Here is a 15,000-nt window from a genome sequence, read left to right as displayed (position 1 = left end):
ACAGAACACTATATTTTGCTTATTTGGTATGATTTTAAAAGAGCCCAACTACTGAACAAGAGTATAACGACGATATAACTTTCTTACTGACCGGATTTCGTTGAGGATATGGAATCGATGGTTTGGTATAAAATGTATACTTGTTAGGCAACTATCCATAATAAATCAGCTTTTAAATCACCTTTAAACTACTGATTGTTTCATTTTAAGATGGCTTTTCGTTTTTGCCTTAATATTTAATTTTGATATTGAAGTATGTTTGAAAACATACGAAAGCTCATGCTATAATTACATTCATTGTAGGTCTATAATATACAGCTATGGAGGTTGAAATCACCATAAATTCTGTGACAAAAGCCGAAGGAGAAATGCCAGTGAGGCTTTTATGCCCTGGAAGGTGAAAGGCATGGAGAGGATTATATTTCTTTATTCAGAATTTTTAACAAAAGTGAATGTAGAAGTGTGAAAATATGAAAAAGTCAGATAAGCACGACAAAAAACTAGCATTACAAGAACTGATAAGACAGCACAAGAATAAAGCAGAAATCCACCACGTGGCGGGATCTAACTATGACCTTGGTTGTTGTTTATAACAACCAGGCCGACGCTGAATGTCAAAGACAGGAGGAGGAGCTGAGACGATGAGGAACTTACCTAGCCATCAGTGCTGCCAGCGTCGGCTATAAACTAACCATCCATGAAATGCTTGATGGATGCTTCTGTTTATTGCCTTGCCATTCATAAAATAACAATTAATGTTGACTGAAATATTTACCATCACTGTAAGTCATAAATTTTCTATCTACTTATGTAAAATTTATTTACATTTGATTAACCAGAAAATATATTTTTCGACCTTTGAATCAGAGAAGAGAATAAGAAACGCTTAAAATATATTTTTGGTTCCTATTTTATCACATCTAAAACGGTGGTAGTTGTGATTTTATTTTTAAGAAGTTTTAATATACGCTAGAATAAACGTTCAGCTTTCCAATGGTACCACTTTAGTCATGATAAAAAATACAGGGGTAAAATTAGAAAGCATTTTGTGGGAACTTTCAATGCGTCTATCTCTTCAACTGTTCACCGACAGGTAAGGTACTAAGACCGGAACGTAAACAAAAGGTTCAACCCATCCGGACCGGAGAGGGTTAAGTAGAACAGCTCCAATGCCACAGTCAGAAGCTTCAACTTGTATCACATATTTCCCCCACCAATGGCCTGGCACCTTGATGTGGTGGTGGGGCTACAGTAGCAGAGTAGTGCCCTACCTTGGCAGGTCTAACCATGCTACACAGGCGAGGCTAAGCTCGGCCCACTTTTGAGCCTTCTCCTATTTTCAATCCCTAACTTCTTCCCCTATCAGGAGTGACCATTAGTTTGACAACCTTGGACTTACTTTGGATTATGGCTCTGACTGCTCTTCTGATTTGATGGAGGGTGAAGAGGACTGACATGTCTCTCCACCCGTAGAATTTGAGTACCTGACGTGCCCGAGCGAGGGGAAAGTCTTATGTCAAACATGGCCCCCAGAGCTGGGTCTGATCTCAACGGACTGATGACGCCTCAAGTTCTGGAGCCATGTGTATAACCAGGTTGTAGCATATAGGGGTGGCCACTAAAAGTCGCATAACACATCCCTCCCTTGTTGGGCTCCGTTTTACGTAGGAATATGGTGGGCGGAGGACTACCTGGCTGAAATAATACAGTGCTCGTATCTATGGATGGTACATTAACCACCATTGTTGACCACCCTGGAGCAGACTTGGAACTGGCTCAGGAAAGTGTAAACAAAGAAGTAAACAATGATTCAGATCATACCCAAATCAAACATAATAATGGAACCATACTTAATGCACAAAAGGAAATTCCTCCAGTAACAAAGGAAAAAAAAGTGAAATTTACAGTTTTCGAAACAGACAACCTAAATACAGAGCAGATCCTACATTGGTACACTTTGTCTCGTTATTTGGATATGGCACTTGGCCAAGATACTTGGTTTTTAAAACAGAAACCGAGCTGACCGCTGCTAAATTTGAAAATATTTTATTAGCTCAGTACCCGACCAAAGAAATGATATCTAGATCTATAACAAGAAAAGAATGGATAGTAGAAGCTACCACAAAACTTCAATCAGAAAATTATCAAATGCTTAATAATATGAATGGGATAAATGCCACGGTCGAAAGACATGGCAAATTGAACAGCATTGAGGGAACAGTAATGTTACCACCCAATAATGATTGTGATGGCCTACCAGATGAGACATTGTTATTGAACTCATTAAAAATTAGATATCCCAATATTGAAAACGTAAAAGTATATGAAATCTCAAATAAAAGACATCAGGGAAAAAAATTGAGAATAGCTAAAATTAAATTTGAAGGGCAGACGCCTCTACCTAATATTAAAATAGAAGGCCAGAGAAGAGAGGTATTACTCCATGTACCAAATCCTCTTCAATCCACAAATAGCTCTAAGTATGGACATACAAAAAACAAATGTAGAAATGAACCAATTTGTGTATTCTGTGGTTCAGAAGGTCATGAAACCACCTGGACTGTGGCGTTCCCAAATGTTGTAATTGTGGACAAGACCATCATGCGACATCAAAGATATGCCCATACTACATATATAACACTGAATTAAAACTATTAATAAGCAGGTCTGGCATGTCAATTCCAGAAGGAAAGCAAGAATTAAAATCAAGAGGTTTAATGGACCCTGCTAGAAATAAATCATATCGAGACGCTGTAGAAAAAGTAATGTCTAAGAAACATTTTATAATACCTGGAAAAACTAACGAAAAACAAACAATAAGGTCAACAAACTTAGAACTTGACAAAAAGTCTCTTGGAGAATCTAGCAATACAGTACTAATAAGCAACCCTTATGAAATAGTAATGAAAGATGAAGAATTGCCATCTGTAGACTCTGGAAAGGAAGATCATGCTGATCAAACAAGAAGAAAATGAGAAAGAAATAATTTCTCCCCAAAAACTCAAATTAATACTAATGACATCAAGAAGAAGAAAATGCCTAAAATCAACAGGAAAACATCCCCTAATTTAGATAATAATGATGAAATAAGTCCATCACCAGTCTTCCCAAGTAAATTTAAAGTAGTGAATTCTTCTATAGTTTTTTCAAAGTAAATCTGAAGAAATAAACCCTTCGCCAGTCTTACCAAGAAAATTTAAAGACAAATTTCAATCAATCCAAGGAAGACAAAACGATAATTCTGAATGTCAGCAGTGTATCCAAGAAGGCGTAACACACCAAACCGAATCTTACCATGAACGATGTGGGTGCCATAAATGTTTTTTGCTAGAGTGCAAAGAAACGAAACTTTTATATAAAGAAAATGATAAACGCGATAAGGAATTTCTTAGCTAGAAAAGATAATATCTCAAGCCAGCTAGAATTACATACTAAAGATTGTATGTGTATTAGACACTTACAATACTATCGTGAGAGCCAAATAGTAGTGTTAGACAATTTCTTAGCCAAACAAGAAGAAATTAAATTCACTACTGAATCAGAAGATAACACAGAAATGTCAAAAACCCAAATAGAACATTAAAGCTAATTAAGTGAATAATTACCCATAGTTTTTAAAAATTATATATATATATATATATATATATATATATATATATATATATATATCATATATATATATATATATATAAACCAACTATTCAAAATAATGGAACATAAACGGTCAGAAAAACACGAATGCACTTGGGGGGAATACAAAGACTCCTAAAGCAACATGAACCAATGTGCATATGTTTACAACACGTTAACCTTAAACGCCGGAGCGGTAAATAAAAAAATGACTCCCGTATGCCGGAGGGGTTTGAGAGTGAGCGCGTAAGCGGAAAAAAATATTTTTTCAAAAAATCACAGCGCGCTTAGTTTTCAAGATTAAGAGTTCATTTTGGCTCCTTTTTTTGTCATTGCTTGAAGTTTAGTATGCAACCATCAGAAATGAAAAAAGTTATCATTATCATATATAAATAATGCAATATATGATAGCGCAAAAACGAAATCTCATATATAATTGTATTCAAATCGCGCTGTGCGCAAAACGGTTGAAGGTAACAAGTTACTTTTTTTTCGTTGTAATGTGCACTAAGTTGCGATCATTTTGATATATAACACATTGTAAAACGATAAAAGCAACACAGAGAAAAATATTATCACAAAATCAATGCATGAAATTCGTAACGCGCTTACGTAAACACATATTTTTTTTTTTTCAAAAAATTCACCATAAATCTAAATATTGTCCTAGAGACTTCCAATATGTTTCAGAATGAAGACAAATGATTGAATATTACTATACTGTAAGAATATTAGCTTACAAATGCAGTTTTTCGACCATATCTGACGAGCTAAAGTTGACGAATGTCGAATTTTTTTATATATATATTTTTATATGCAATTATTTCGGAAATAAGAAAAGCTACAACTTTCAAATATTTTTTGTTTTATTCTACATGAAATTGCGCACATTTCATATATAAAACTCTATGAAATGCCTAATATGAAATGGAGCAAATATTCCGAGAATGGGACTTACGCATTTCGGAGATTTGTGGCGGAGAATCCGCGCGCGGAGGGAAGGAAAGTTTTTTTAAAAATTCACCATAAATTTAAATATTGTGCTAGAGACTCTCGAATTTGTTTCACGATGAAGATAAATGACTGAATATTACTATACTGTAAGAGTTTTATCTTACAATTGGCGTTTTTCGACCATTTCGGTAGAGTCAAATTTGTGACCGAACGTGGTTTTTTTTCTCTATTTATCGTGATTTATATGCAAATATTTAGAAAATGAGAATAGCTACAACCTTCAACTATTTATTGTTGTATTATACATGAAATTGCGCACATTTTCATATATAAAAACGTTATGTAACGGCTAATTTAAAATGGTGCAAACATTACCACAATCGCCACGTATGATTTTTTCGGAAGAGTTACCGCGCGGACGTAAAGAAAATGTTATTTTTTTCATAAATTCACCATAAATCGAAATATTGTGCTAGAGACTTCCAATTTGTTGCAAAATGAAGGTAAATGCTTGAATATTACTAGAATATAGGCGTTTTAGCGTACAATTGCGTTTTTTGACCATTTCGGTAGAGTCAAAATTGACCCGAAGGTTGAAAAATTTGTCACTTATCATTTTTTTATATGAAAATATTTCGAAATTGATAAAAGCTACAACCATGGGTTGTTTTTAGTTGTATTGTGCATGAAATTGCGCACATTTTATATATAAAAAAAACTTTATGTAACGGCTAATTTAAAATGGTGCAAACATTACCACAATCGCATGTATGATTATTTTCGGAAGAGTTACCGCGCGGAGCGTAAGGAAAAAGTTTTTCATAAATTCACCATAAATCGAAAATATTGTGCTAGAGACTTCCAATTAGTTGCAAAATTAAGTTAAATGATTGAATATTACTAAAATATAAGAGTTTTAGCTTACAATTGCGTTTTTTCGACCATTTCGGTAGAGTCAAAGTTGACCGAAGGTTGAAATTTTGGCACTTATCGTATTTATATGGAAATATCTTAAAACTGATAAAAGCTACAATCATGAGTATTTTTTTGTTGTATTCTACATAAAAATGCGACACATTTTCATATATAATACTCTATGTAACGGCTAATTTAAAAATGGTACAAAAATTATGTCAAAGTGACGAAATAATTTCAGAGATGTGTCCACAGATACTTTTAGTGCGCAAGAAAGAAATTCGCGCTTGCGCGCCTGCGTACGATTGTAAACAAAACAACACCTTGATCCGTGAACTCCCAGCATCCCCCAAGGCGCGGTGATTCAAGAGTTTTCGGCTGGTAGGCCTAAAAGTATTTTTCGCGAATTTTTAAAAAAACTTTTGTATGTCGACGTAAAATACGTCCAGTCGGCACCCGAGAGACAAAAAAATGTCGACGTAAAAATACGTCCAGTCGGCGTTTAAGGGTAATAACCCAGTCCCCATCAATAGTAATTACTTTTCTGGCATCCTCCGTTTCAGGAGAAGGCAACTTTAGGAACAGCAATATATGTTCATAATCGTGTGACCTATGATAAAGTTACAGTTAATAATAATTCATTTCAAATATCTTCAATTCGCCTGCAAATGACAAAGCAATCTAGCATTTTAGTCTGCAGTCTATATAACCAACCTAATGAAAATTATAATATGACTCAATTATCAAACATTTTATCACATTTCAATGAGCCAATTTTAATTTTAGGTGATTTTAATGCTCACCACCCTTTATGGGATGCCAGTACCATCGACGCAGATAGACCAGGTAAAGACATAGAAAATCTAATACTTAATTACAACTATTGTTGTCTGAATGAAAATGAAATCCCAACATACTTTTCAAAAACTCATGGGACCCTATCATCTGTAGACCCGTCAACTTGTTCCACTTCGTTAGTAGACATTAGAATGGAATACTCTGGATGACCTTTATACCAGTGATCACTACCCAATCGTAATCACATATCTTGAAGATAATCATCAACAATTTATACCAAAATTTAATTTTAAAAAAGCTGATTTGGAAAAGTATAATTTGGTTACCAAAAATGTTTCCCCTTTCCAAAGTAACAATGATCATAATGAAATTCATTCATATTTTACAGATTTCGTAATTAGTTCTGGAAATAAATCAATACCAATCACAACTTGTAAGCCAAATATAATTCCTGTTCCATGGTAGTCTAGAGAACTTTCAGAAATTATCAAACTGAAGCACAAGATGAGTAGACGATTAGACAGACTAAACCAAATATATAACATTATATAAAAGTAATAGATATACATTGAAGGATTAGCATTAATAGCTATGGAAATTGATTATATCAAACCTTTATTGAATAAGATATCTGCTCAATTCAGGAAAAAAGTTATTAGCAATAGGAAATCATCTTGGGATAATTACGTCTCAGACTTATCAGGTGACACTGTTAAACAAATGTGGGATAGATTTAGAAAAATTAATGGCAAAAGTCGATCACCTAGATCCCCAATATTACATAATGGGAAAAAAGAGTTCATGATTTAAAAGAAATATCAAATATAATAGGTCGCCACCTAGAATCAATAGGCAATAGCTTGAATTTAGACGAACATTTTCGCATTAGAAAAAGGAATGAAGAAAAACATATAATTAATATTGAAAGAAGTCAACAATTATACTACAATGCCCCATTTACATTAGAAGAATTTGATGCTTCATTAAAAACTTGTAGTAACTCTGCCCCAATAAAGGATAATATCTCTTTTGAACTCCTTATACTTCTGAACATTAAAGCCAAAGAATTCTTATTAAAATTTCATAATCACCTATGGAAAAAGAAACTACTACTCAAAGCATGGACACACTCTATTATGATCCAAAATCAGTAAATAAATATAGATCTATATCACTAACTAGTTGTCTGTGTAAACTCATGGAAAAAATGGTAAATAATAGACTTAATATGTTATTTAGAGAAAAATTAAGTTCCAGCAGCAACCCAATCTGGAAGTAGAAAAAATCATTCAACTTTAAACTCATTAACATCACTAGAAGATCAAATCAAAAGAGGATTTGTACAAAAGAAAATTACTGCAGCAGTCTTATTCGACATTCAAAAGGCTTATGATACAACATGGAGATATTCAATCTTAAAATCTCTATATGAAATAAATCTAAGGGGTGAACTCCCAACTTTTTTACGAAATTTCCTAACAGAAAGAACATTCCAGACTAAAATTGAAACAGTATTATCAGAAACATTTGAAATAAAAAGAGGGTATCCCGCAAGGCAGCGTACTGAGCAGCACATTATTTGCATTAGCAATCAATAATATTGTTAAAATGCTTCCAAAAGATGTAAACAACACCTTATATGTTGATGATTTTGCTATTTTTTTACACTTCAAACAACCTACGCCACGTCCAAAGAATTTTAAATATCTCCATAGCTAAAATTGAACAATGGGCATTATCTGTTGGATTTAAATTTTCTGTTGAAAAAACACAAGCAATAACATTTTTTAAGGATCAGTGCTGGTTCAAAAATCAAGTTATAGCTCTTACCATGAATAACACTCCCATCCAATTTAATCCAGAAGTCAAATTCTTAGGCCTATATTTTGACAATCATTTGAACTGGAAGGCCCATGTGAGACATACCAAAGCAAAGGCCTTGAAAGCTTTAAATATATTGAAAAAATTAGCCCACACTTCATGGGGTGCTGATAGAGAAACATTATTGAAACTTTATAAGGCTACAGTTCTGCCAATATTAGAATATGGCAGTCCAATTTATAGTTCTGCTAGTGAGACTACTCTCAAAATGCTAGATCCAGCGCTAATATTATCTTGGGCTTCGTTTAGCCACTAGAGCATTCAAATCATCACCAGTCCAATCCTTGATTGTAGAAAGTGGAGAAATGCCACTATCTTATAGATTCAAGATAACGATGTGCAGAGATTTAAAAATTGTAAATAGTCCAGCAAAAACCAAAGATTTATTTAAAGATCCAGATTGTTTCTGTACTACAAAAATGATCCCATCCTTCCCTATTAGAGCTAATAGATCATTTAATGAAAATGACCTCTGTAATATTAAATTTTACAATTTTAACAAAATAATACCTCCATGGTTGATAAGTGCTCCCCAGATATGTAACAAACTATATACAATACCCATTAATAAATTGAATAATCCCCTTGCTATGAAACAATATGCTCTGGAGCATATCAAGATACACAATAATAATCATATATATACTGATGGTTCCAAAGATGATATGGGAGTTGGATTCGCTGTTTATGGAAACAATATAAAGACCCAAGCCTCCTTACAAAGCAAAGCATCAGTGTTCACTGCTGAATTACTAGCAATAAAAACAGCATTAACAACTATATCTGAAAACCAGTTTAATGAAGTAACCCTCTTTAGCAATTCACTAAATTAAATAAATGCAATACACTCTTATACTCCAAAAAACAAAATTATAAATTAAATTAGATATACATTACATGAAAGGGAAAGGCAACAGATATCTGTTACTCTATGTTGGATACCATCTCACATAGGATTAGAAGGCAATGAAAAAACAGATACCTATGCAAAAGACGCTAGAACACTCCCAATATCCGCAGAATTATTACCACTAGAAGATTATATTAGACGCAGTAAATCGGTAATTAAGAAAAAATGGCAAAATAACTGGAGGGAAAATCATCCTAACAACAAATTAAGAGAAATAAAAGAAACTGTAGACCCGTGGCCATCATCCTATCAGAAATGCCGCAAGAACTCAGTAATATTGACACGGCTAAGAATTGGTCACACTAAACTGACACATGGTTACCTAATGAGTAACCCCCATGCCCCTATACCTATGTGCGAAATATGTAAAGTACAAATAACAGCAAAACATATTTTTAAAATCTGTCCAAAATATAGAATCCAAAGAGACATATTATTCAGAAGATATTCTTTTAAAGAAATATTGTTAGAAAGTGACAAATTTTAACTTTTTAATATTTTAAAATTCCTTAAATTTAATCATTTATACAATAAAATATAAGATATAGTAATTTATAATATATTCCAAATAGTAAATATTTATTTTTTAGATAATATATATTGCAGATAACAAATATCTAATTTTTAGATAATAATTTATAAAGATTTTAAATAGCATGTCTAATCCTTCGGGCCATCCCTAGGAGAGTTAATATTAGCTCAGTGGTCTGGTTAAACTAAAGTTAAAAAGAAAAAAAAATAGGTTGTGCGACGCGGGCTAGTCTATACAAAGTGGATATCAAGCTTTATTTAGCTTGATATCCACTCTTTTGGCGTGACTTGATCTTTCCCACACAGGAGCACAATATTGTGCAGTGGAGTAACATAGTGTTAGGGCCATTTGCTTTAAAGTTTTTGCATCTACTTCCCACTTGGTGAATGCAATTTTGCTTAGGAGGTTATTTCTGGTGGCCACTTTTTTCTTGAGCTTGTTGACATGCTATTTGAAAGTCAAGTGTTCTTTCAAGAGTGACGCTAAGATAGACTGGATGCCGATGGTTTTCCAGTTCCTCGTTATCCCATTTTATTTTCAGTTTTCTGTATGCCTGGTGGTTGTTCAGATAGAATAAGCATACATGAGTTTTCATGGGGTTTGCTTTGAGGTGCCATTTTTTATAATAGTCTGAGAGAGATGATAATGCCCTTGTCAGTCTTTCTTCGATGGTTTTAAAGGAACATGACTGTGTTGCAATACAGAGATCATCAGACCTCCGGATGTCCTGGAGTTGTGGTAGGTAATTTGTGTAGATGTTGAATAATTATGGGGCAAGTACAGAGCCCTGTGGGAGACCATTTGTCTGCTTCCTTCACCTACTTTTCCTGCCGTCCATTTCCACATAGAAAGATCTGTTCTTTAAGAGTGATCCAATGATGCGCACAATGATGGGGTTTGGGGTCATTTGGGCTACCTTGAAGAGAAGAGCTCTGTGGTTAACTGTGTCATAGCCAGCTGTGAGATCGGCAAACATAGCACTTGTAATTTGTTTGCTCTCGAATCCATCCTCTATAAATTATGTTAGGTTCAAGACCTGACTGCAGCATGATCGTCCTGGTCAAAAGCCTGTTTGATCTGTTGTTAGTTGTTCCTCGATGGGGGGGTCTAGGCAGGACAATATCATGCATTCGTAGAGTTTGAGGATGATGCAAAGTAAGGATATTGGCGTTAGCTCTTAGGTGAGCTTGGATCTTTACCAGGCTTGAGAAGGGTCACAACTCTTGCTCTTCTCCATATCCTTGGGACTCGATATGTTAATGCACATTTATTGAAAAGAGCAAGAAGCCAAGTCCTAGCCTTGACTCGGAATTGCAGAATCATTTTGACCGCAACTCTGTCTTGACCAGCAGCTTTCCCTGACTTCATGTATTTCACGGCTGATTGTAATTCGTTCATGGTAAACGGTTCAAATATATCATCACTCTGTGACAAGATGATTTGCATGTATTACTTCATTTTCTTTAGATATCCTCCCTCCCTGTTTTGGTTGTTGGTCTTTCCATTGATTAGGAGTTGATGGGCTACTTCATTAGGGGTCACTGCTGCTATTCTTGCTGGGTGCAGGTCTTCTGAGTTAGGCTTTTTGATGATGCTCCAGGCCTTTTTACTGTTGTGAGTCATGTCGATGTTTGTGATGGTTTCTTGCCAGATTCGCGTCTTTCATGGTATAGTGATGATAACAAGTCTTCTCCAAGCTCCAAGGTGTTTTCAGAGAAAGGATCGTCATTGTAGTCCTGTATGTACTCTTGATATATTTGTTTGTTTTGATCTGAGAGACCAGGGATAACAAGTCTCTACAACCTCTGGGAATGTTTTCCTTTGCATCTCCTATCACCAGTGATTAGAAATCTTCATATTGCTCTGGGTCAGGCACAATTTACGCAATTTCATTTTCTATATCAGATGTAAAGCCTTCCCAATCGGCCTTGCGGTAGTTTCATCTGGGGTTTCGGTATTTTGTTTCGCGGGTTTGTATGACTGGTTTTATGTCAATAGCCACTGGTTGGTGTTTGGATTTTGGTATTGGGTCCATGATTGTTCTTGAGAAAGATTAGTGGTATTTACCAGAGAGAAATGCCAGGTCTGGATTGTATCCCCTCCTCCATCATGCACTGAAATGTGGTGTCTCATCTTTTGCATCATACAAGATTGTAAGGTGACAAGCAAGGACCCATTCCTCCACTGCCTCACCATTGTGGTGGGTGCTATCGTAACCCCAGACAGTGTTGCGGCTATTAAGTACCCAACCACGAGACAGGGCTTATTGTCAGAGATGTTGATCTGGCACCACAAGAAAGTAGCAGGAGGGGGTTTGTAGACTGAAGTGATATTTAGGTGTTCAGCTTCCACTTGTAGGCTCTCCAGCCCATCCTTGGATAGGTCTCTACTTTTGTGAATGATGGATTTCTAACTAGCATATATTGCACTTCCGTGGATTGGGCTTTGTTGGGAAATTATTAAGTCCATGCCGGGTATTTTAGGCAGTATAAGATCTTTGTGAGTCTCTTGGATGCACAGTACATTGGCCTTCAGGTTAGAGAGCAGATTTATTTTCGCTGCTGACAGGCCATCAGCATTGAAGCTGATAATTCTGAGCTTACTTATGTTGCCAAGAGGCCGATGGTTTTTCCTTTTACCACCTCTTGGACTAGGGAAGGATGTAGCAATTGGTCTCTAATAATTTAGATTAACAGGGGGACCACCTGAAGGTTTGCTACAAAGAAGAGAGATGTGTATTTGGAATGTCAGGATAGCTAGAATAGATATGGGATGATATGAGAGAGATTGTGGTGCCAATAGCAGCAGAGGTGTGTGGGAGGACAAATGGTAAGCAGCAACGGGAAAAAGAAACTTGGTGGTGGAATCAAGATGTTCAAACAGTTGTGAAGAAAAATCGTATAGCCAGAAGAGGGTGGGAAGACGATAATAACTGCCAAACAAGAGAGGAATACAGACGGACAAAGAAGGAAACAGAGTGGTAGCGATTGCACATGGAGAAGCCAAGAGAGAGAGTAATATAAGACGAAGGGAACACCAGAATGAGAAAAGATAAAATACAGAAGTGCAGAAGTAAGGAGAAAAAAAAGGCAGGATGTAAGAGAGGTAGAAATGGTTAAAGATGAAAATGGAAGTATCTTAATCGAGGAAGAGGAAGTACAGAGAAGATGGAAAGATATTTTCCACAGCTTTTAAACACTAAGAATGGGTGGGAAGAACTGGAAGATGTTCCTCCAGTAGAAAGACTAATAGCAAACATCAGAGAGGGACTTCAAGAATGCTATAAAGAAAGGAAAAGTGAATGAAACTGCAGGAAAGTCAGTGGTAAAAATAGAGATGATTAAAGCAGTGGGAAATCTAGGCAGAGTGGGTATGCACACTACTGGAAAAGATCTGGGATGTAAAGGCAATGCCAAAGGACTGGAAAGATAGTTGCAGGATTGAAATGTATAAACAATTGTTCTGGTTTTCATATGAACAATAGCACATTTCTGCTTGAGCATAAGAAATGCACACAGCCCCTGTATTTAGCTCAGGAGAAAAGACCTTCAATATGAATTGTCCCAAGGTTTTAAGAAATAATTTCATGCCTCTTTGGTTAACATGAAATTTAAGCCTATTTACTTGCTGTATAGATTTTCAAAAGTGTAATGGTACACTTCATTTTTTAACATGAATTTATTCCATGCACCAATTGTCTAGATTCAGCGACAAGAGTAACTCTTGATTTAGCATAGTCACCAAGAAAACCCTAATTATAAAGGCAAATAAGTTGTGCATGTATGAAAATGTTGACTGATTTTATATTTCAAAAGCACCAGTGTGGTTATTGCAAATGTATACATACTTTTAGTTGTCTTTGTTTGTGATTAAGAAAATATGATCAAGATTTTGCTCAGGAGAAAAAAAAAAGGAAATTTTCCTGCCAGCCACTGAAGCGACTTCTAAGATTCATTAAGCAAAAATTATTACTTACTTGAAGTAGGTCAGTTTAATAGGAAAACAACAGTAAACTCTTTTTAAAACTCACCAGTTGTTGTGTCAGTTGTTGTTGTTTGTGTGGTCGTTACAGAAGTGGTCGTTCCCAGAGAAGTAGTGGTTGTAGTTGCCTCTGAGTCTGCAGTAAGTATGACTATTTCAGAGAATACTATAAAGTTTCGTTTAGAGAACAAATTCTGAGAACTAACTGGACGACTTGAAAAAATGGAGACCATTCGTGGATTGCTGCTTATCAAACATTTAAAGAAAATTCACAGTTGTGTATAGGAGCCAACCTACAGGAAACATCATGACCTTTTGTTTATTTTCCCAAAGTATTCACAAATAGGAATCTTTCTGACCCTTCAAACCTGGAAATGAGCCTATATCTTGCCATTAAAGGGCATTAGAGTAGATAATTATTTTGGATTTAGTTTACCTAAGTCAGTGTATTTCTTGTCGTCTTGGAGGACACATTTGATTATGAAAGCCCACACAGTTGCAGACATTTTGATTGTTATTAAAATAATACCTGCTATTATGGGAAGGAAAAGTATTGATTAGCTCATAGCCTGTCTAAAGTCACTGGACTCCTAAGATGATTTCAAAAGGCCTAAATATTTTGTTATTAGAAAAGAACATTCCCAAGGTAACGTCGGTATACACAAGTTTACCAAGTGACTCTTTTAACTTTGCAAAAAATGCTGCACTGGCAATAAGAATGTTGTTTTTTGACCACAAAAATTCTCAAATATTTTTTCAGTTAGCTGATGTCTTCTTCCACAAGTCAGGGGCCTATTGTCGCAAAAATTGAGATAGCCGAGTATCCCAATGAGCTACTAACTATTTTAGGTCACCTGATATCATTATACCTCAAAATGATAAAAAAGGAAACCCTATTATTCTTTTAAAAAGCTTGAAACACACACACAGCTCCAAAATGGGATTCCATTGGTATCCAGGATATGCCCATAAGAACCATTCTCCCTGTCTGACATGCTTCTCTTTCTACTGCCTTAGAGACAACATACACCATAGATATGCTCAATGCCCAATGCCTCTCTCCAGCAACATGAGACTTGAGCAAGTAAGCCAATGATTACAGATGACCTAGATAAGCATATAGGCCCATGCATATCCATTATTAGCTCACAGGGACCATAAGATGTGTCAGCGAAAATCTATAAGATCCCCAGTCAATAAACAAGTTGCAGTATCAAACAAGGAGAGTTGCTAGTTCTGATTTCAATGTGAACAATAACACAATGCTGCCTCCAGTGTTGGAAGTGCAGACAAGCCTTACATTTGCCCTTGAAAAAAAGACACAAAGGTTATTCTGAGGTTTCACAACAAATTTATGCCTTTCTGTAGAGGAAATGAAGTCATATTTATTTGCTGTAAG

General features: G+C 35.4%; 2 protein-coding genes across 2 annotated transcripts in view; one reads left to right on the top strand and one right to left on the bottom strand.

The window, feature by feature from the left end:
• The window catches only part of LOC135215923 (latent-transforming growth factor beta-binding protein 4-like), a 593,663-nt gene that overhangs the window by 433,198 nt on the left and 145,465 nt on the right, over positions 1-15,000 (top strand). The window lies entirely within an intron of this gene.
• Positions 1-15,000, bottom strand: part of LOC135215324 (uncharacterized) — a 76,832-nt gene that overhangs the window by 21,309 nt on the left and 40,523 nt on the right. The window contains exon 3 of the mRNA XM_064249884.1: positions 13,651-13,737. Coding sequence (XP_064105954.1) covers positions 13,651-13,737 — 87 coding nt within the window. The remainder of the gene's footprint in view (positions 1-13,650; positions 13,738-15,000) is intronic.

The sequence above is a fragment of the Macrobrachium nipponense genome, chromosome 5 (genome assembly GCF_015104395.2).
Source record: "Macrobrachium nipponense isolate FS-2020 chromosome 5, ASM1510439v2, whole genome shotgun sequence".
In the NCBI taxonomy this organism is placed as follows: Eukaryota; Metazoa; Arthropoda; class Malacostraca; order Decapoda; family Palaemonidae; genus Macrobrachium; species Macrobrachium nipponense.
Note: the sequence above shows the minus strand (reverse complement) of the source record. Positions and strands in the feature narration are given on the sequence as shown.